Below are 22309 nucleotides of genomic sequence, written 5' to 3'. Positions count from 1 at the left end.
AAAAAATCTACCGACAAAAAACAAAGAAGTTTAGTAAAATTATACTTATCAGTCTATCCTAATAGCAAGCTTTTTGATTTTAATTTACTCATCGAACAACTTTATATAAATGTTTGTTTAGTTAGTCAAACACTAAATGAAAAAAAAAACACGCTATTGGTTTAATTATAACACTGAGAAGAACATAAAGTTTTTTTTTTCGTTTTGCCTAGATTGTGTTGGAAAAGCTATGTTTGTTATTTGTTTTTTAGACTTATTTTAAATTTCAAAAACATTGTTTTAGTTCGTTTTGAGTGATACTATTGACCTTTAAATTTTTAAAAGTTAAACTATTTTTGTTTCTATACTTTATTGAAGAACTAGGTTTAATAATAAAGGTAGCTTTTTGTATTTTATAATTTCAACTTTAAAATATCTTTTTTACTCTTAAAGTTTATTAGTTAACTTAAGTTTTACTAGTTACATATATTCACTATAACTTAAAATTTTTTTTAATCACAGCAATATGTTCTATTTACAGAATAAAACCTTTAAAGTATTATGGTACATGATTACATATTTAAAACGTATGTAATTTGAAATTTTGATAATATTTAATATGTAATTTGTTTACTAATACTTTTTTCTGAAGCTATAAGTAGTTTTTAATATTTAAAAGTACAAAAAAAACTTAAGCTTTCAAAAGCGAGAAGCTCATATTAAAGTTTCTATTCAATTAAAATTAAAAAAAGCAATAAAAGTTATACCTAAAAATTAAAACTTAAACAGTTTTAATAAATTTTCAATTTATATCTAATTTTTTACACTAATCACTTATAAACTAAACCGCACTTCAAATGGTAAACAACTGAACTTGACTTTGTACATAACTTGTATGTAGTAATTATGCACTAATTAACAAAACCTTTGTGTTTATAAAGCATTCTATTGGCTTTTAAGACTGTGTAAAACATCTTAACAAAATGGTAAGCATAGATTATTAATGTTTATTATTCATATTAAAAACATTGTTGAAATACCATTATAAGCAGATGAAAACACTTTTATTTAGAAATTGAAAACACGTGATTATTGAAAACCGCGTGGCACTTGAGATAGCAGTTACAAATATTACTTACTATCAAAAGTTTCATGTTGTCAACAATTGCTACTTTTAAATCTTCTTTGGCAATTTCAGGAGCATTAGCCGGTTATACTGCACTCTACATTAAAAAATATGGAAAAGTTAGTATTTTATCACAAATAAGTTTGGTTTTATATATTAATAGAACTTATTTAGTTTATTATTGTAGCATTTTAACATGTTCTTCATGATTTTTCAATCTTGTAGGTAAACTATACTTTAATTATTTTTTATGTTTGATGTTCTTTTTTTATGCTTAACATAAAGTTTATAGTGAAAAAAAATTGAAGCTTATATTAATTCACTAACTTTTACGAAAATTTGAATTTTATATGATGTATAAGCTTTGCTATTTATCTTTTTTAACATTTGAATATGTCTTTGATCGTTTTTTAATTTTGTTAACACATAATTCATATTCAAAAACATAATCTTATTTTGGATTTTTGTAAATTTTTTAAATTCTATGCTATATTTAATGTAAATCTTTATAAATAATACTAAGTGTTGTGAAAAAGCTTAACTTTTAAAATCCTTCGCCAGGTTCCAAAACTGTACGCAAAAGAAAATGGATCGTTTGGTAATTTTTTGAAAGATCATGTTCCTTCAATAAAAGAAAAGTATTGGCCGCTTTTTTATTTACCTAACGGAAAACTTCAAACAATTTTCTTTAACTTTATGCCAACAAATCAAGTAAAATTTACCAGGTTTAATTTTATATCTTACAAAACTTTAAACAAAAAATTTAATTATTCAGATTAAAGCAAACTAATTTTTGTAAAAAAATACTGCATTTGCCTTTAATTGTTTGTTTTGTTTATACTATTTTCATTATACTGTTTTTAATAAAATATCAAACAAAAATAAAAGTTAATAGTAAAAATTAAGTACAAAATATCAAAAATTGTTAGTATAGTAAATTAAATATGATTTTTTTGTTTATATTTTGCAGTCAAAAAGTGTTTGAAAATTATATGTTATTTTCCTAATAAACTTTATGTTTTACATAAAATAGAGAAACAATGAGAAATGAGGACGGTGGCGAATACACACTGGCGTGGTACGGAAGTGTTGAGGACGAGCTGGTGAAAAAGGTTATTTTTCACTGTCCAGGCATGACCTCGGACAGCAGTACCAACCAGGTCCACAACATGGTTACCGAAATGACGCGTTGCCATGGCAATGAGTACAAAGTGGTCGTCATCATAAACAGGGGTCTCGACACCCCGCTTGTTGTTAGTTTTAAATAACTATGCCCGTTTATTTTTGATTTTTCAAAGTTGTTGTGTTATATTTTAATATCTACTAAAATGTAATTTCAAGTGGTCTTTAGTTATTAGTTTTCTCGGTACACTTTCTTTTTAATGCATAAACAGTTTATATAAAATATTTTATTCACATTTTTTACTATAACTTTTTATAAGTATAGGTAATTAACAAATTTCTACCAAAATGTTTTATTGATGATTAGAAAAATTTTTCTTAACAGCGTTCGTCTTAAATAAGTACAATTTTTAATAATAAAACATCTGATGTATAATAAAAACATTTTAAGACCCCAAAAGCGTGGTGTGGAACCCATATAACAGATATAATTCACGCCACACAAATAGTTAAAAAAAGATGCCCCAATGCTAAAATATACGGATTCGGTCTTTCCTTTGGTGGGTAAGCTGATTTCGAATACATACTTTATAAAATAGTAACATGTTCTAAAAACGAAAACTATAGAAGACCGCTTTTTTGTAGACAAACTTTATTACGACAAGCTATACGTAATAACTTTTAACTTTATTTAGATTTACTTGCAATCAAAAAAATCTATTTAAGTTTGTTGTTAGGTATGTTGTTGGGCTACAGTATATTAATATATTCACAAAACCCCCATGAAAATTAATCCTTCATACAGGGTCATGTTGTCGCACTATCTGGTGCGGAGTGGTTCAAAAAGTTTGTTCGATGCGGCTTTCATCTGCTCATCTCCGATTAACGCCGTGGAAAGTTCGAAATCCCTGGATGCGTGGATGAACAAATTACTATTCGACAAGTACCTAACCTCAGCTTTGAAACAGTATTATTTCAGGTTTAAAACTATTTTTTTGGTTTAGGTTTGCAGTTGTATTTTATTTCATGTTTGAGACGATTTAAGTTAAATATAATTTTGAATAATTATAATTTTTCAAAACAATATTTTTTTCGAAGTTTCATAAAAAAACTTCTTTTTATTGTCTGATATTAATTTTGAATTAAAAGAGATAAGTATTAGCTAGTGTTTTATTAATTTGATGGTTACAATATTTAGATTTATTGAGCTATTACCCTTTCTTTTTATTCTAAAATGTATTTATTTCCATAATGTCGTAACTAAATTAAATTTAGATTTAAGTTATTATTTTCATTTGTTAGCATTTACACAATTTGTAGATCAAAAGATGTTTTTGAGGATTTGGTGAATGAAAAAGATGTGTTAAAATCAACAAATATCAAAAGCTTCGATTTAAACTTTACAATAAAGTTAGTTAATTTAGTTTAAATACTGTTATATAAATCTTTAACAACACTGTTTCTTGCTAACTTTAAGCAGAAAAAAAATTAAAAGCTGATTTGTATAGCTAGCTTGTGTATTACTTTGTACATCTAGTTTAGCAGATAAGAAATACTATTTATATAAGCAACTAGCATTTGAAATTTTTAAGACAATATCAACTTCTAACCATTTGTTTTCAGTTGTACCTGTGCATATAACGTTTTTTCTATGCAAAAAAAATAATTAGATAAAAAAGATATTTGTTTAAACATGTTTGGTTTGACTTCTATTATAAAAATCTAAATATAAAAAAACATTTCTTTAAACCTTATTTGCATTTTAAGACGTTCAAAACATTAAAAAAATGTGTGTTTTATTATAATTTTACAGATTTTATAATCTGGTATCCAATGAATTAATTATTTACTGTGCACATCTTTAGAAAAGGTTTAAGACCACTAGTTTAGATAATAATACTGAAATACAAACATTTACAGGACGAATAATTATGAGACAGTGAACGATTATTACAAAGATGCAACGTTGACGGAGGAAAAATTGATGCAAATAAAAACACCGACCCTGTACTTCAGTGCTAACGATGATGATATTGCCCCCGTGCATGGTAATTAGTTTTGTTTGTGATTCTGATAACATTGAAAGTTTAAAGTTTTAAAAGTTTAGACTGAAACACTTGTAAAACTTTTTTTTGATTGTTTTTTGAACTTTTCTAAGAAATAAGTTGTTTTGTCTCAGTAAATTAAGTTTTCTTTCAATGCTCTGATAACTCTATAAAACAACTTAAATGTTTTAAATATAACTAATGTTTTTAGAAAATTAAAATAACTTTTTATGCTTACTTAAGCTTATGGATTGTTCATTTTGAAAGTTTAAAAAATTTCATCATGAGGTACTTGCAGACATTTAACTCAACAACTGTTTAGTGAAATAAATTAAATGTTTATAAAATTTTGTTAAAGGTCACCCGTATTCTGCGTTCGAGCGTAACGAGAACATAGCGATGACTGTCACCACTGGAGGGGGCCATTGCGCGTTTCTGACCGGTACGAACCCCTTCGAATGTCCCCACCACCTGCGCGTGTTGAAGGATTACCTCCGAGCTCTTGACCGCCACCTAGTTGATTGAAGTTGAAAGATTATGAAGTTTTAGATGGAATCGCTTGTATTTGTTGTGATATGACAAAAATGTAATTTAGGATACCAAAAAATGTTTTAATAGTGTATAATTTTTCACTGTTTTACATCGTTACACTCTTGAAATTTTATACATGAGTTTTAAAGCAAACAATTTGAATGATTATAAGCTTTATTTTGTTATACTGCTGGGCTTAAGTTTTACTCAGTTTTTATCTACAATCTCTCGATTGCCACCTAGTTGATTGAAAAGTAATTGATTACAAGAAATATTTTGAACAAAATGTTTATTGTTTTAAATTAATCGTTTGAAATTTGTGATATAACAAAACTGTGACTTGATTTACAAAAAAAAAACTTTTCTTTTTTGATGATATATTACTCATTCACTTTTTTTTCTACAACTAATTGCTGACAGATTTGAAATATTTTGATCAAATTTTATTTGTTGTAACTTGTTCGCTTTACATTTTGTTCTGAAACAAAGACGTGTAGTTTAAGTGAAAGAATTTTTTTGTTTTATGGTATACTATGTTTTCACTATTTTACAACGCTACAAAGTTTTTTCATATAATTGTAAAACAAACAAATTAGATACTGTAAGTGTTTAAGTTTTTTTTCTTTTTGAGCCTAAGCTTTATATCAACAGTTTAATAGTAGAAAGTGAATAATTATAATAACGGTTCTTTTCATTATATAACTTTTAAGTTTGTCACACAAAACTAAACAAATTTCTAAACGTTTTTATTTTTTTCATGCGATTGTTGGTCTTTTTTACTTATCAACCATACAATAATTACGGTATCAGAAATACAACAACTTATTTGTATTTTTGTTTATTTTCTGTTGTAATCGACCTCTTTTAAATATCTTTTGTTAATTTTTCAAAACGTTTTCAGTATTTTTTAGAAAATGTTTAAAAGACTCTGCCTAAGACCTTTTTTAAACTTTTTTATTGATATAATTTATAGCAGTTAATAAACAAGTTAATTAAAACAGCTAACATTTTTGGTTTTCCAATATAATTTTAGTGATGACATAAATTAAAACTTTCTGAAAAAGACTTTTTAATATTTTGTTCAACTTAGAAACCTTTTACTAAAATCATAATCAAATAAAACGATAAAACTAGCAGTATGTAGTTGTTTTTTTTTTTTGTATTTTGTTCAAACTAGTAGAAATATTATGTATTAGCTGTTGAAACAAAACACCGACATATTTTTTAGAGTATATGCTTGTTTTAAAACTTTACGTTTGAACATTGCAACTTTAACAAAATAACATTAGATTTAATGTGTTTATTTAGCTGTTTAAAAAAGCAAACCCTAAAAAAACTTCGCTTTTTATTTTTAATTGAGTTCCAAAAGTCAAAAGCTATTGCAAAGCTCTTTTTATTACAGTTTGAATACTAAAAATTTTAAAACTACTACATCAAATTAGAAAAATTAGCTAATTAAGTCTATTTTAAAAGTCAATATATTACCTTTAAGTTGTTTTGTTAAAAGTATATATTAAATTACAAGCAAAGAAATAAGACGTGCTTAATTTTAAAACTTGTAAGCTGCAGTTGTTTCAAAAATTTTAATCGCTCATAATAAAAATGGAAAATACTTATAATAACACTATAACTATTTTTTTAAACAAACTAAATATATAGATATTTAATGATTATATTTTATTACACAAGTTTCCCTTGCAGCACTTGATCCAGCTTCCCCAGTACCAGTAAGTACTTTCCTCGTTGCACCACACAGGAGTTCCGCACTCCCTTATGTTGCACTCCTTGCCCGTGCAGAACAAACTCATGAAAGCCCCCGTATCGATACTCACACAAAAGTCCTGTGAAAATACTTTAACATTTTTGTGCTGTTGATAATCAAGTGAAAAGTTACCGTGTTGTTTAACTTTGTGTTATTTAAATTATAATTGTTTTGTAAAAATTTAAGATTTATAAAAAGTTTTATCCTTTTAAGGCCTTTTTCATCTGTCGTTCGAAAAATTCTCATTTATTATAACGATGCAAAACAAAAATGATTTTATATAGTTATAGTAATTTTATATATAGCTATTTAAGAAAAACATCTCACCTGCTTGCATTCTTTTACTGAGTGCGTCTCGCAAGTGTTGGAGCGACTGTACAGACCGTTGCAGTAATTACATTTTATTGAGAATGCAGTATTGAACATAACAATAACAAACAACAAAATGTAAATAATACTGCTCAATCTTACACGCATGACAACTACTTTTCAACATTCAACTATGTTAGTTGTTCTTTTATACTGACCTCAGCTCTTTTATTCCATTTAATTTCCTTTCATATGTTATCTTATTAAATAAGAAAGAAAAAGATTAAAAGGTAGTTTTTCTTTCTTTTAAATGATTAAATGTTTTTGTTTTTAAGTTGTTTTTGTTCTTTCAACGTACCACAAAAGGTTAATAAAAAGTTTTGTAACAAAGGTAAAAGTGTATTAAAAGTTGATTGTATTGCGGTTTATCATTTGGCAAAGTGTATTAAATATCAAATAGTTAAGTTGCTTTCATTTAAAATAAAGCATTTTCAAGTATATTGACTAACAAATGAAGTTCATCAAGTTCAAGTAGTTTCTTGTACTACTTACTGTAAATGATTGCTTTTAAAGATTTAAATAACAAAGTTTGATAAGTACAATTAGTTTTAATTTTTAACACCTTTGCTTTCTTTTCTTTTTTTATAGTTTCTGTTTTTGAATATACAGTTTCAAGACTTAATAATAATAAACGGCTCATCAAAACGTTGGTTCTAACAATAAAAATTCTACTTACATAAAATAAAAGTTAAAACAAAAAAAAATAATCAGGCTTTAACTACAACTTTCAAGGCATTTATAAAATCAATAACATTTACGTCATTTAATTTTAAACTTTAATCTTAAAAGAGAATGAAAATAAAAGTTTAAACGAAAAAATACAAAATAAATAAACATTGAATAACATTTCATTTATTTCATTTTATGAATTAACATGAAATTTTTATTCATTCCCAATACTGGGGATTTTTTTTTCATATGTGGTTACAACCAAACGTCCAAAATTATGAATTGAGTAAAAATAAATCTTTTTAGATACATGTAGGTTTTTTTAAAATCAGTATAACTATTTATGTTTCTATTGAGATCTTTAACAAAGGTTTCTGCAATGTATATCAAACCTGTGCTGATTAAATATATATTTAAAGGGTACGTCTGTAGGCTAAATACCTTATTATCTCGTAACTGAAATACATTTCACTTGTTTGCTTTTTGAGGCGATTTCCTATAACAACTAATAATGTTATGTAGTTGTAAAAAAAAGAAAAACTAAAAAATATTAAACCGTATCCTCATTTCGCTTGTTTACTTTTATGTGGTTGTACAAATAAGAGAAAATAGAAAAATATTTAACCTATCCTCATTGTATATTTTGGTATATTTGAAAAATACTTCATACTTAATACAAGAACTGGTTACCAAACTTTGTTCCGACGAAAAACAAGTATTATCGGGAAAGAAATTTTAAAGTAAACAAGGTTTTTTTGTTTCTAGTTAATTAATAGTTATGTTATTGGACTTTAAGCTTGTCAAAACTGCTTCCAATTAATGCTTGAGAGTAAAATATTTTTGTTTTATAAGCTACGTAATAATTTGCAAATATAGTTTTTAAAAACGTACTGGAAAAGCCAGAAAAAGGCTTATATATAGAAAAGACCGGAGTCTACTCGGAAAAGTTGGTAGTGGAAAATAAAAGTAAACTAGAGAGCCTTTTACGTAAGTCTGTAACTAGGAATCTAGAACGTTTTAGGTTTAAAATTTGATTGCATAGGTAAAACTAGTAACGTTTAATTAAGGGTTACGGGGAATAAACTATATGGTGACGCATTTTACGATAGTAGTAATAGTAGTAGTGGTAGTGGTAATAGTGGAACTTTCTACTCGGCAATGTTAAGTTTTCATTCTATCAAAATTTTTTGTTTGAACTTATAAAAAAATATTTTTGATCTTAGCATACGTTAATACTACATTTCGCTATTTTGTTTACAGTCTAAATTTAGTGGTTTAGATTTGTTTTAATTTTAAATTTCCGTAAACAAATAATGTGACACATACATACATTATAAATATAAGAAAAAAGTGGTTTGGCATTCTTACTGGTTGATGTCAAAAACCATACTTTAAAGCTTACCCTCTAGTGTAGGGACAAACTGCGACCTGCTTTGTACTTGTCAGTTAAAAACACACATTTTAAACAGAGTAAATAAAGTTTCTGTTGCAAAAACATAATTTATTGTGTTTATGTAATATTAATTAAACAATAGTGCTTTATTATCGATAAGTTAACAACAAATTCTTGTTTAAAATAGTTTTTTTCATTACTACAATTATTTGAAATAGCTGCACCCCGCAAAAAACTATTTTTAATTCAGATCGTCCAGTGAATATTTTATTCTAATAAATACTGGTCCGCGACGTACGAACAGCTTCCATCATCTGCTCTAATACAAGATGGTTACAGAAATATATTGAATTGAACTAAGAAAATTAAAAGTATTTAATAAAACTTTACTGACAAATAATTAATAAGGATTGAAAAATATTAAACTTATTGAAAAGTTTTGAAGTTTGAAATGAAATTATAACCTTTAGATTAGGATTAAGAGCTGACTTTGTAAAATATGAAATAACAGTTGAGCTCCGTTGAAGTGTGTTAACTCGTTTAACATATGTCAGATCAGTAAATAAAAAATTGTTTACTTATTCCAAAACAAGTTAGACATGTTTTTTTAAATATTATGAAACTTCTTAGTACATTTTTATAAGAAGTGATCAACGTAAAGCATAATACTCTAAAACAATATGATTACAAATATTAATATATTATATATACAAAAATATAATATATTAGAATTATTTCAGAAAAGCTTAAATAAAGATTAAACCTGTTGTGTGTCTATTAAATACTGTTCTAAAATTTATTGATAAGTTAAAAAGTGTTCACATAAAACAACAAGAAAAAAACTTTAAGAATTTTTTAATATAGAAAGCTTTTGTTTATTTTAACTTGTTAACGAAACTCGCCACCGAGTCGCCAAAACTAAAACCGCCAGACCTAGTCGCCAACTTGTAACCGCAAAAACCCGCCACCAAAACAATGGTGGCAGCAGAGAGTTTCATTTCCCACTGCATCCTGATGACCAGGGGGTCGGTTTCAAGTATTTCCTTGGTGATGCTCGCCCCCTTGTTGCGGTGGGGAAAGGGCTTGTCGGGCACGGGGACCCCAAGAAACTCGCACAGCGGACCCCAGCCGTTTTTGAAGTCGACAACGTGAAGTTTGTCTTTCGGTGCGTTCTATGAAAAATATTAAAAGTAAAAAAAAACATTTTATAATCTAAGATGATCTTGAATTTTTTTAGATAGATATGTTTTAAACGACTTGGGGTTTTCTATTGAAAATAAATAAAGAAGTTTTAAAAATTCATTTTATTTAAACTTTAAACATTTTTTACAGTTTGTTAATAATAAATATTTTGTTATAAATTAAAAATTTTAAAGTAAAATTTAGTTTTTAAATAAATAGCCAGCCATCAACAACAGTTAAAGAGCAATTTGTTGATTGGATAATCTTTTATTTTATAACTTAACATTCTAACATAATTATGCTAATTAAAAGCTTAAAAAAACATTCAGCTTTTTTTAAACGTTTTAAAAATTTTAGTCTTTTATCAAATATACTTAAACTTAAATAGTTTAATTAACTTCAAATTTGAATTAACAAATAGCTAATTTATGATATCATAACCATTTAGAGTCCAATGAAGCTGTTATTTAATATTTTAACAACTAAATAGTTGTTTAAATTTATACCAGGTATAACGGTTCTACAAAAAAATTAAATAAACTCACATTTTTAACATAAGAATTGTGCATCCGGTAACACTTTCTTGCCATCATCTCATTATAACTACATTCATTGAATAAATATTTCTTCAGTTCAAATCCAAACGCAATTTGACCTGTTAACAATTTATAACTGAATACGTACAGAAAATAGTTGTAAAGTCTTTTCTTAAAAACTATTATTACTTTCACAAAAAAAATAATTAGTTTTTTCGATTTATAACATTGATATGGTGTTTTTAAATCTTTTTTAAGTAAAAATAATTTAATTCTAAAATAATTAAGCTTAAAACTACTAAATAAGTTAAAGTTCTTTGAACTTTACTAAAAATAGAAAAAAATAAAGTTAAAAAAATAACAGTATCTATCTATATCACACGAAAGTTTAGATAACTTATTAAAGAAATAATAAATAGCTTAACTGTTGTATTATACTTTAAAACATACTTATTATACATTTTTAAACTTTGTTTTACTAAAACAAACTTAGTTAAACTACAAGTGTTGTTTTTAATCTTTTAAAAAACATTAATCTGAATTTTTCTTAAACTTGAAAAAAAAGTGTGATAACTTAGTAATTCAAAACAGTTAAGAAGTTTTGTGTTGATATATTTCGAACTAACACAACTTTGCCGCCCATTTGTCCATCCTAATCATGCTAGGGGAAAGATAAGTTATTAATTTAATTATGAACAAATCATTTTGTTTAATTTGTTTCTCGAAGCTTTTCCACCAAATATCCTCCGATTCTCGTTCGCTCCAAATTATCTATGGATTTATTTGTTTAATTTTTTAAATAAAAAATTTAAGTTTAAAAAAACTAAAATAAGTAAACTATTTTACATATTTCAAAAAAATTAAAAGATTTTATAAAAGCTAATAAAATATTTTATTAGATTAACTTGAATTATAAAACGCTGATAGAAGTTTTGCTAAAGCAAATAAATAAAAGTGTTTAATATGAAAACAAACTTTCAATACATTTATGTCACAATTTTTAAACAACTTTTTAAAAATGGAATGTTTAACAGTTGGTTTTTTCTTTATTAGCGTTTTAAAAAGCTTCTGTACGTAATGTAGTATGAATAAGTAAGGTATTCAGAAATATAAGTGTACATATTTATCAAAATAAAAATAAGTTATCTAAACAGTAAAAAAAAATCAAACATCCTTTTTAACATTAAACACCACCAAGTCTTGTACAACCTCTCAAAACGTAATTGTACGTAAGTAATAAGCAGTATAAAACTTTTTTCTTTTTTTTGTTTTTCATTAAATTGTAGTAAATTATTTTTGTCAATTATTACTCAAAACGAAAATTCTCAACGATTAGAAATATCAAATAACGACTTTTGCATCGGGGAAAGCGCGGTGAATTTCTTCCCAGAAAAAACATCCGGGAACGTCCGTAACGGCATCGACGTCAGCGAACATTCTCCTGAAATTATCGACTGTCCCTCCAGTGGTGAAAATTTTATCCCAATCGTCACCTGAGCAAATTGTATTATTTTTTTTTTCGTTTCGAATTAAAACTTTATTATAAATTATATTATTTATCTCACAAACTTTACCCAATAATATATCTTGTCTGCCTTTAGGTATTAACACATTGATCTTGTCTTCTGAAACATCTTATTTAAAAAATATTAAACAAACAGTTTCTTATGTATAAGAAATTGCAGTTTTTGATGAAAAATACATTAAAAAAATTTAGTTTTATTACTTTAAAACTACTTTTATACAAAATAAGTGTATTTATTTGAACTCGATGTTTTGTGAATTTAAGATGTAGTTAGTTATAAAAGAACAAGTATTTCTTACACTCAAAACTGGTTCAAACAATTTTTTAGAAATTTAAAATATAAGTATTTTAATTTTATAATGTACTCAACTAAGCATTAATTTAATTTTTTTCATAAAACATTTACACACTTTGAAATCTATTGGGCATACAATATTTTCTATTCCGTGTATACTATGTTAGTTATAAAAAATAACAAGTGTTTGCCAAACGAAACACCCTACATTTTTACTATAAAAACATTTTATCTCAATGTATTGTATGTAAACTAGCCGAGGTACTGATAGTTCTCCATGAAGTCGTAAACGTTGTAGCCGAGCTCTTTCAACGCTGAGTTCATTGTTTTCGTTCCACATTTCGAATATCCCGCGTATATTACTTTCATGTTCTGTTTATTTTACTGTTGGGTTTGAAAATAGTTTAGTAAGCATGTTTTGTAAAGCGTATCATACTGTGTTTAACTAAAAATTTAAGCTTAAGATAGTTCAGTAGTTGTACGAAGCCTAGGCTACTTAAACTCAATTATTAAGTCGAAGCTTTAACTTTATAATAATTTATATTACATCTGATTAGTTTATTTCAATTTTTTGATGCAAAAAATTATCTAAAGCGATATCAAATTTAAAGCTCTTAAACTGTAAAAATTTTGCTAAAAAATATGTGCGTGAATTGAACAAATATTTTTTTTTTATTTGTATTAGTCCGATTTTACTTGTTTTATAGTTTTACTTAAACATTTAAACCTTATTTATCTCAAGTAAACTATTTATTTTCTATTATTTTATTTTTTCAAATTTGCTTTTTTAATAAAAAACAAGCTTATTTAATTATTACTATACTTAAATTAAACTATATTTGAATCTTTATATCTTATAAACTTTTTCGTTTAACTATTTTATAGAATACAATAGAAAATGTAAATTTTTTGTATATTAAAAACTAATTAAAATGAAAAAAACAACTATTTAATTTTATTAATCTACTTACGATTACTTCTTATCAATAATACCAAAAAGTAATTCTTATAAAATCTACAAAACATTTTGTTTCACGTTAAAAGCCAATTTAAGTTTTTGCAGTATTGTATGATTTATTTATGACAATGCAACTTTTATTTACTTTGGTTTTCCACAACTTGTATACTAGCGACACACAAAGATTAGAAAAAAAATGCAACAAAAAGTAAATTATTTCTTCAATGTGTTGTAATATTAAAAAAGAATAGTTAAGTTGTTACCACAAACTAAAAGTTTTCAGAAGACAACTGTTTTTTAGCCGTAAAACATCATTTCTGCAATAATTTTGTTAATTTAGTGTGCAAAGGAACTTGATTGGATATTACAAAACATGTTTGATGAAATAAATTTCTAAACCATTGACACTTTGTTTCCCTTTAAAACTAATTTTTGTTTTAATTTATGACTTATATTTAAAAGTATTTAATTTAAAACCAACATTTTATTTGCCATATTTTCTTTATGAAGACTTAGCAAAATTTGTTTATTACAAAAATGCTACCACAACATTTTTATTTGCATAAGTAAAAATATTATTACACCTTACAAAAACATGCTGCTTATTTTACCAACCTCTATATTTAATTATTAAAAAAAAAATTTGATGCAAACTAGTTTATTCGTTTTTTAACTAATAAAAAAAATTTCAGACTGCTTTTTTATAGATACTCATTCATACCTTTTAATAAATGGTATAAATAAATATAAGTATATTATGTGGATCACTTATGAAAATGTGGAATAATAATTTTTCTATGTTATAACAAAATATATAACAATCGTCGCATGTTTGTAACTTTGAAGTGTAATGAATTTTATTGCAGAGTAATTGTTTTAAAATGTATTTTAGAGTAAAGTAACAACCAAAACTACCAGAGTGACTTTTAAAATTTATTTTTGCATTATTTTCCAACCTAGCGCCGTAAAGTTTTTAGCTTAAAAATCTTTGACTTGGTATTTAAAGTCATTAGACATTGGAATATGCTTTCACAGGTTCTATTATTTCCAACAACACTTTAATACGAGTTAACTGCCATTTATCTGCAGAATTTAAGAAATAATAGCTTATGGCAACCTTACTTCTTTAAGAGTTTTTTTTTTAACTATTAAAGGTGTTCTACAGTATCTATAAACCAAAAATAAGTATTTATAGCTTATATAAACTCCACGTACGACTAAAACCTTGCAAAAAGGACATTTGTATTCTTAAGCTGTATATATTGTCACTCAAAGACTTTGCTGTCTTAAAGTGTCGTTTTAGTTTCATTAAGTTTATGCTAAATTAACCACTAAGTTTCAAGATCAACTTTTAATCAAAAAGCGAGTAACATTATAACTCTAATGATAACTATAAATCTTTGGAGCAATAAACACCATTCTTATCACTTCAGCATACTTATAGTCGAATATCTCTACAGTATATTAGGTTTTGTTGGAGTCGTTTCTTTTAAAACGAGTTAAACTTAGTTTATCTGTTAAATAGTAGCTTGTATTTGCTTAATTGATTAGTTAATGCGTTTTTGAGTTTTTCAAATTGATTTTTCATTAAGTTTCTTTTAATTGGATTAAGTTGATAAAAAAGCTTAAAATAAATATGTAGATGAATTTCATACATTTAATAAACTTCAAAATTTCCCAAATTTAAAGTGAATTTCTTGTTTGTTAATTAGTTTAATATTCAAATACAAATAATATAAGTATACTCAAAGGTTATAAAAAAGTTACAGGGCTCTTGTTATAATAAATAAAACATACATAAGTAAATTTTCTCGATTACGTAGTATTTAAAATTATAACTTTGTGCTATTTTTTAATTTAATTTTACCAAGGTTACATATGCTTGTCTTTTGCGTACGTACTAAAATCGTTTGTTTCTGCTTAGTCAAAGTATCGGATATAAAAATTTGATATTGTTTGTTTGATGCACGACAATATAAGCGTCCAATAATGATGACATGGTGTACAAAAAACTTTTTGCTATTTCCACACTTACAGTTTGATGTATTGCTTAGAACAAACTAAAAAAGCATTTTTTATTAATCAAATAATTGATTAAAAAGTTTCTTTAACTTTACTTCAACATATTTAGTTTTAAACTTTATTATGTTTTTTTTTACTGTCGTATTTAGTTTCCTTTGGTTACCGTACATAAGTATTTATTTGTCGTGAAACTTTTACGTATCTGCATTTAATTCTTTGAATTAAACAAAATACCAGATAACTTAATGTAGATTAACTTAAAGTTTAAAGCAACTTAGTTCACTTTTTTTTCAACTAATCCTTATATTCGTTTTGTATATGTGTAGGTGTTGTTTCACGTTTTTATTATAAATTTTTATTTATCTTTAAAAAAAACTTTTTTAGTTATAATCTGCATGAACTTAAAATTATCCTTATATTTTATGTTTATTAATTATATTATATTTTCAAATCTTTTTAAACCGTTTTAACCGATCGTGGGTTAACAAAGCAAAAATCTAGGTAACTTTTAGCTAAGGACATAAGTTTTTACAGTAATATAAGCAAGTTGTGTAAAAGCTATCAGGCTTTAAGTTTAATAATTACTTTTTATTTGTACAAAATTATACCTTATTATTTTTCATTTTTGTTTTAAACTAGTGGTATTATATTGATTAATACATTTGTTTTAGGATAACTGCTACCCGCCGAAGACTACCTTTATACAGTGAGACCCGCAAATATTTTTTTGCTAACAAAATTTGCCAACGGTTTATAAAAGGTTTCTGTCCCTTCCTTTGAATAATTTTCTTGAAGTAGTAGATGAAACTGTAAAATATTTTAAACTAACTTTCCCTTAATTTCTATAAGACTGTTGACTTTTTTTTGTATACTTCTATACATTTTTGACTAAATAACTTAGGCTTATTTTTCGTAATGTTACATAACTTTAATTTATAATAATAAAACAGTGAATTAAAGTTCCGAAAAGAGATAAAGTTGTCTAGAAAACGATATTAAACAAATTCGGAACTAGCTTATATTAGATATTTAGAAAAATAAACACGACATATTTCATAATAGTGTCTGTTTTAGATTGTTTTCCAAGAAATAAGATTAAATAGTTTTGTAATGTTAAATTTAAGAGACACTTACCTACAAGAACCAACCTAGACTATGGCTAAAAATGCTATTTGAAAAAGAAATTTAAACTATTTGGTGATAAGATACTTAAATACTTTTATTACATAAAACTGTACAGAAACCAACCAAATTTTACGTTAAACTAATTAGCTCAAAGTCATGAAGCTATCAAAAGTTTTGCTTTAATTTTAAGTTTAGTCATAATTCTTATATAAATCAAAATTAAAAAACAAACTGAAATGTTATAGAATACTATTTAAACAGCATTACCAACTAAAAGTAAAAGTAGACGCAAAAAATAAAAAAATTGTCTATTGTAACTCTTGTTTGTTGCCAAAACTAAACTTTTGCACTTTTTCCTCTAAGAATCATATTCGAGGTTTTGTTTTTGTTAATCAAAACAAGTCATGTTAAAACATTTTTTTTAATGTTGGTATGTTATTACAAAAACGGGCTTTTCAGTTTTTGAAAACTAATTTGGGAAACATAGCTGTTTTACGTATTTTTCTAAAATGTTAAGGGGTGTTTAAAGTCATGGTATTTTTATATCATTTACCCTTAACTAACTTATAAACTTATTTATTAAACTTTTCGAGCATTTTTATTTGTTTATATAGCATTCAAGAAACTCAGATTTATGTTTATCAGTTAAACTTTAGGTAATAGACCAAAAAAAAAACAATTATAATATTTAAAGCGGATGAGAGTACAAATAAAAGTTATAGATTGTTAATATATTATTTTAAATTAACTGTAATTATAGTTTAAAAAATTAAACTTAATTAAAAGTATAAAGATAAAAATTTAAAACACTATAACTAACTTCTACTTCAAACTTAAAAAAATTCAAATGTACCTGATTTACATTTAAAAACTGTACAACAATGATTATAACATCGACAGCAGAATTTCCATAATTTGTGTTTTTTTATTCTGAATGTTTAATTTTATTTGTTCTTATACTTAAATCATCCCGCGGCTATTCATGAAAAATGTTTTGAAAAAATTTATAAGATTCAGAAGCTATAGATTTTATGTTATTTCATTAAAAATATCTTTGCTTTAAATATTACATTTGGTTTCGAAGTTGCAGCCAAATTAAGTATATGTTAGATTAGATAGTAATGCTAAAATAACTGTACGTAAAGTTTACAGAACATATAAAGTTTTATTTACTAAAAACGCTTAAAGTTATTATTTTAGTTTAGACTTTTGATGTTTTCAGACTCTTGATTTTTTTAGCTGTCATAATTTAAAAAAGAAGTTATAGTAACAAAACTTTTAAAAAAGATTTAAACTTGTTAAGTTAGAAAGAAGTTAAAACTTTTAAAACTTCAACTTGATTTTTTTAAGTAGTTTTCACATTTAAGATAATGTATACTTGTTACTAAGCTTTAAAACTTCTATTAAACAACTAACTGTTTTTCAATTTTATCTAATCTTTATTATAAGCTTAACATTAATAATATAAAAGGAAACTTAAACATTTTGTTCTTTCTAAAAGATGTTTTAAGTACTGAACTATCTAAACATAAAAGTAGTTTTATTTACATATATTGTTCATTTGTGTACATTTAAAAAACTAAAAGTAAAATGCATTCCAAAAGTAAAATTTACAATTGTACAACATTAACAATTGTTTTGCGTTGCATCAGATGGAAAATACAAACATCTACGTACTTAGAATTGCAATAAATAAGTTACTTTTGTTAAACACATGTTTCACATAAATCGTTTTCAAAGGTAATTGAAGAAGTATTGTAAGTTGAAAATAGCAACAAAAAATACTTTTTTTCAAGTAAATATAAAGCTTAAATTGCGTGCATTATTTTAAAGATTACTTTACCACTAGTGCAATATACAGTATTAGCGTTTTAAGTTTCAGAAAGTATGCATTACAACTTAACATTAGACTGTGTAACATTTAAAGTGGATAAATTTTCGAAAATCGTTGTTATTTTTGCTTGGTTAAAAATTACTAAATATATATTTTATTATAAATTATTTACAACCTTGGAAAAAAAAAAGTTGAAATGGGATACTCGTGTAAAAATTATTATAGGTTGATGCAATAAATTTAGAAATAAGACTTTTATAAGCTTTTTTATATATTATTAATGACAATTTAAAAATAAACATATATTGCTTTACATCAAATTCACATGAAATAAAAATATGCGATTTAAAAAAAAAACAAAGAACAGTGTGTTCAATAGTACTTTACAAAACTTTACAACAGTATCAAAATATTATAATTATTAATATTTATCATTAGTTTAAAACAAGGGCCGGCAAACTGAAGCCAGCGGGCCAAATGCGATTCTTAAAGTCAAAATCTTCGCCTCGCGATATAACAGTTTAAACTAGGCTGTCAGTTTCAATATTACTGTTTATTACTGCTCTTCCAATTCTTACTTTATGACACTTTTGACTTAAAATATTACTTTTTTTAATAAACTGTTTTAAAATAACAGCAACCCGCGAGCAACCTTTAAAAAAAAATTGGTTTACGATTTATAAAAGTCTGCCGACCCCTGGTATAAAATAAAGTTTTAATAAAACTTCAAAGTTTAAAAAAGTATAACTTATACCTAACATTTTATTTGTTTCATTTTAAACTTATTTTATTTATATGTACCTAGTAATTGAAGGTAAGTTAATTCTACATGTAGATAAATTAATTTACTCACAAAAACTTTAAATTAAACATACATAAACTACATACTTATTTATGAGTTTTTAAATGATTATATAGATCAATAGTGTATGAGTCCTTTAAAGGAATTAATTGAATGTAGTAAAATAAAATCCCGCTAAATGACACATATACTAAAAATAAGCACAAAATTATCAAGACTAGTATTTTAAATTAACTTTCCTCTGATAAGCATGTATCTTTTTTCAATTTAACATTTTTAAATATTTTTTTAAATTAATAATAACTAAAAAATAACAAACCTTTCACATTTTTTGTTTCTATTTTGCTACAGCTATATAAAATTCGTGATAAAGTTTCTCAATCTGAAAAAGTAGCTTATTATCTTACAGAAGATTTTTTCAAGCGTAAAATCCAGTATAAAAACAAAAGTGTGTACAACAACCCACTACTTTCCCAAATTTCATTGCGTTCAGAGGTTTTACTTTATTTCTTATAAATGTTACAATGTTATTGTCTGTCAAAGTAGTAAGTTAAATGCATTACTTGTTTTTTTGTAACTACATTTTTAAGCAACACTTAAAATTAATTACTTGAAATAAACTCAACATTCATGATTATAAAGAATACCATTAACACATTAAACTGAAACAAACTTTAACAAAATTTAAACAAATTTTAAAAAATACTTGTTTTTCAAAAATTTCTGATGAAATTTATAGTAGTTAAAAAAAAACACATAGTTTAAAGATAATCAACAGATTAGATCTAAAAATTTTCAAACAAAGTTTAAATGAAAGAAAAGAACCTACTAATCTTATTTATTTTTTTCAGGTAAACTTCCTATTACTTTGTATTGGTTTGATAGCACCAAAGTTTGTAGATGCTCGGCACAGGAGGTAAGTAAAGTTAACTTTTTACACTTTTTATGAATCAAGTACTTTTTGTATGTCTTTTAAAAGTAGAGTGTAAACCTTAAAAAAATTAATTATAAGTATAATAATAGCTTGTGCATATTATGAAATACTAAGCTTAGAAAGTATTTTACAGTATGAATTATACTATATTTAATTTTATTTAGTTATTTAGGTTACTAAAATAGATAACTTTGTTTAGTTGATTTTTCAAAATTGCTAATATTTTCTAATTTAAAGTAGAAAAGAAGTCCAAAAAGATTAGGCTGAAACAAAACCGTTTTGTTTGCGCTTTTCAAAGTTTTAAAAGAGTTTCAGCTCATATTTTTAGATTAAAATGAAAGTATTAACTATAGTTTGTAATCAGGTGTTATAGATGGTCAAACTTTAAACTTGTTAACTACTTCTTAACTTATCAAACTTATCTTAACAACTCAGCATAACTACTTTTTTTTTATAAAACAGTGCGACTTTTTGTAAATTGCTTCAATAAATTTTTATAGAGTTTAGTATTGTCTACCAAGGCACAATAATATTCTTACGATTGTAGTAACTATTGAGATGTTTTAGAATTAACTTATTTTCATTCGATTATTTACAAGTTATTTTACGAAGTTCTAAGTACTGTCTAACAAAATTATCAATAGAACAAACAAGTCCAGTAAAAAATACACTTTCGCAATTCACAAAAAAATAGTTGCCGGTGGAAATCTAGTCATAAACAAAATACCTGTAAGTTTAACTAAATAAAATATTAAAAAAACATTTATATAAGATAGTTTTTTACAAATATTATCTGTATAAAAGTTTTGAAGTTGTTTTTGTATTTACTTGCTTTAAATTTTATTCGCTTTCACTTTAGTTTAAAATTTAAAGATAGTTATGTAACACAATTTTACAACTAAACAGTTTATGGGAGGATTTACAGTAAATTAATAAATAATCTTTAGGTTTGTTTAGTAATACAATAGGTTTAGATATACTTGCTTAAATATTTTTTTGTTAATTAAGTCTCAACAGCTATTTTAAGATCAAAAAAGAAAAAAAGTTCTCAAACCAAATACACTTAATATTATCTTATGCTATTATTAATGTTCATACAATATTTACTTCAATTGTTATACTAACTAGATTTGCTTTTTTATAGTACTACACTTTGTATTTGGTAAAAAAAGCTTTATCTAACGATGCTAAAAGTCGTAAACAAATAACTTTATAAGTATATAAATTAAAAACAAAGTTAAGACTTCTGGTTAATATAAACATTATTTAAACTTTTATTAAAAAAAAATAATATACAGATGAATTGCCTTGATATAGTGAAAAGTGGAATTTACTGTCCTTATCACAAGAATTTCAACAAAAATTATTTTCCTAATTCCTTCTACAAATGGCCACTAAACAAAAGAAGCACTGCACCTTGGGTACAAATGTTAGAAACATTTTTTTGTATTTATTAGCAAACGTTTTTTTAGTACCTACTTTGTCTAAAATAAAATATTTCTTAAGACGTAATTTTTTAACAACAAAAGTTATATATATATATTACAATTTATACAGAAACTAGATGAACTTTCGAAGGCGCCCATTTTTAGTTTGTATTATATTTACTTTTATTTTAAGTTTATTTTTTATAGTATTTTTCCCTAAAACAAAAAGTTTTACTTTAGAAAAAAAAAACCAAAGGTACTAAACCCAAGAGTAAGTATTTTAACTATCTCAACTCATAGTCAAGTTAAAACAGACTTCAAATATCATACTAGTAATTACTAAGTAAAGATAATTTGAACAGAAACTAACACTATTCATATAACAACAAAATCAAGGTTTTTGTTTAAATTAACATGTCAAAATAAACAGTTTAACTTAGCATTATACTAACGGTGTACTATATATATATATATAACAAATATTACTCGTTTTGTGAAGCCAATGGATGGTAAGGAGCATTTAGGTGAGACAATTGCTCCAGGAAAAAGTTTGTTTTTGTGCAACTTATAAGAAATATAAATAAAACTAATACAGAAACCAGATGAACACTGAAAGGCGCCCTCCAGTGATCGGGTGGTCGTGCTGCGCGTGTCGCCACTGTGTGGTGCACCA

General features: G+C 25.2%; 2 protein-coding genes across 3 annotated transcripts; one reads left to right on the top strand and one right to left on the bottom strand.

Annotated features, from left to right (window-relative positions):
- Window positions 1-219: 219 nt before the first annotated feature.
- Window positions 220-5374, top strand: LOC145844233 (phospholipase ABHD3-like). Of its 2 annotated transcripts, XM_082951605.1 has the most exons (9): window positions 220-231; window positions 1052-1224; window positions 1667-1830; window positions 2139-2358; window positions 2679-2791; window positions 3033-3206; window positions 3548-3637; window positions 4148-4275; window positions 4631-5374. In XM_082951605.1, exons 2-9 carry the CDS (start codon window positions 1132-1134, stop codon window positions 4795-4797), a joined length of 1149 nt encoding a protein of 382 aa, XP_082807731.1. In that variant the 5' UTR covers window positions 220-231; window positions 1052-1131; the 3' UTR covers window positions 4798-5374. The 2 variants fall into 2 exon arrangements, with proteins under 2 accessions (XP_082807731.1, XP_082807732.1); XM_082951606.1 differs by lacking the exon at window positions 220-231 and having other exon boundaries at window positions 1044-1224.
- A 1099-nt stretch (window positions 5375-6473) lies between these two features.
- On the bottom strand, window positions 6474-12903 carry LOC145844737 (uncharacterized). The gene is made up of 7 exons (XM_082952159.1): window positions 12792-12903; window positions 12068-12207; window positions 11341-11485; window positions 10724-10833; window positions 9882-10168; window positions 6893-6938; window positions 6474-6644 (listed from the first exon to the last, which is right to left on the bottom strand). Exons 1-7 carry the CDS (start codon window positions 12901-12903, stop codon window positions 6474-6476), a joined length of 1011 nt encoding a protein of 336 aa, XP_082808285.1.
- Between the last annotated feature and the right edge of the window lie 9406 nt (window positions 12904-22309).

This window comes from Thalia democratica, chromosome 9 (genome assembly GCF_965202585.1).
Source record: "Thalia democratica chromosome 9, ktThaDemo2.hap1.1, whole genome shotgun sequence".
Lineage (NCBI taxonomy): Eukaryota > Metazoa > Chordata > Thaliacea > Salpida > Salpidae > Thalia > Thalia democratica.
Note: the sequence above shows the minus strand (reverse complement) of the source record. Positions and strands in the feature narration are given on the sequence as shown.

What these genes read in the sequence shown, in the direction of transcription:
- LOC145844737 (XM_082952159.1), bottom strand. Translation starts at nt 12,903, where the DNA reads ATGAAAGTAATATACGCGGGATATTCGAAATGTGGAACGAAAACAATG. An exon ending in GCGCTTTCCCCGATGCAAAA is followed by an intron (nt 11,486 to 12,067) that starts GTCGTTATTTGA and finishes ATAAATCCATAG; the next exon opens with ATAATTTGGAGCGAACGAGA. An exon ending in ACAATTCTTATGTTAAAAAT is followed by an intron (nt 10,169 to 10,723) that starts GTGAGTTTATTT and finishes TATTTTTCATAG; the next exon opens with AACGCACCGAAAGACAAACT.
- LOC145844233 (XM_082951605.1), top strand. Translation starts at nt 1,132, where the DNA reads ATGTTGTCAACAATTGCTACTTTTAAATCTTCTTTGGCAATTTCAGGA. An exon ending in AATCAAGTAAAATTTACCAG is followed by an intron (nt 1,831 to 2,138) that starts GTTTAATTTTAT and finishes TACATAAAATAG; the next exon opens with AGAAACAATGAGAAATGAGG. An exon ending in TTCGGTCTTTCCTTTGGTGG is followed by an intron (nt 2,792 to 3,032) that starts GTAAGCTGATTT and finishes TCCTTCATACAG; the next exon opens with GGTCATGTTGTCGCACTATC.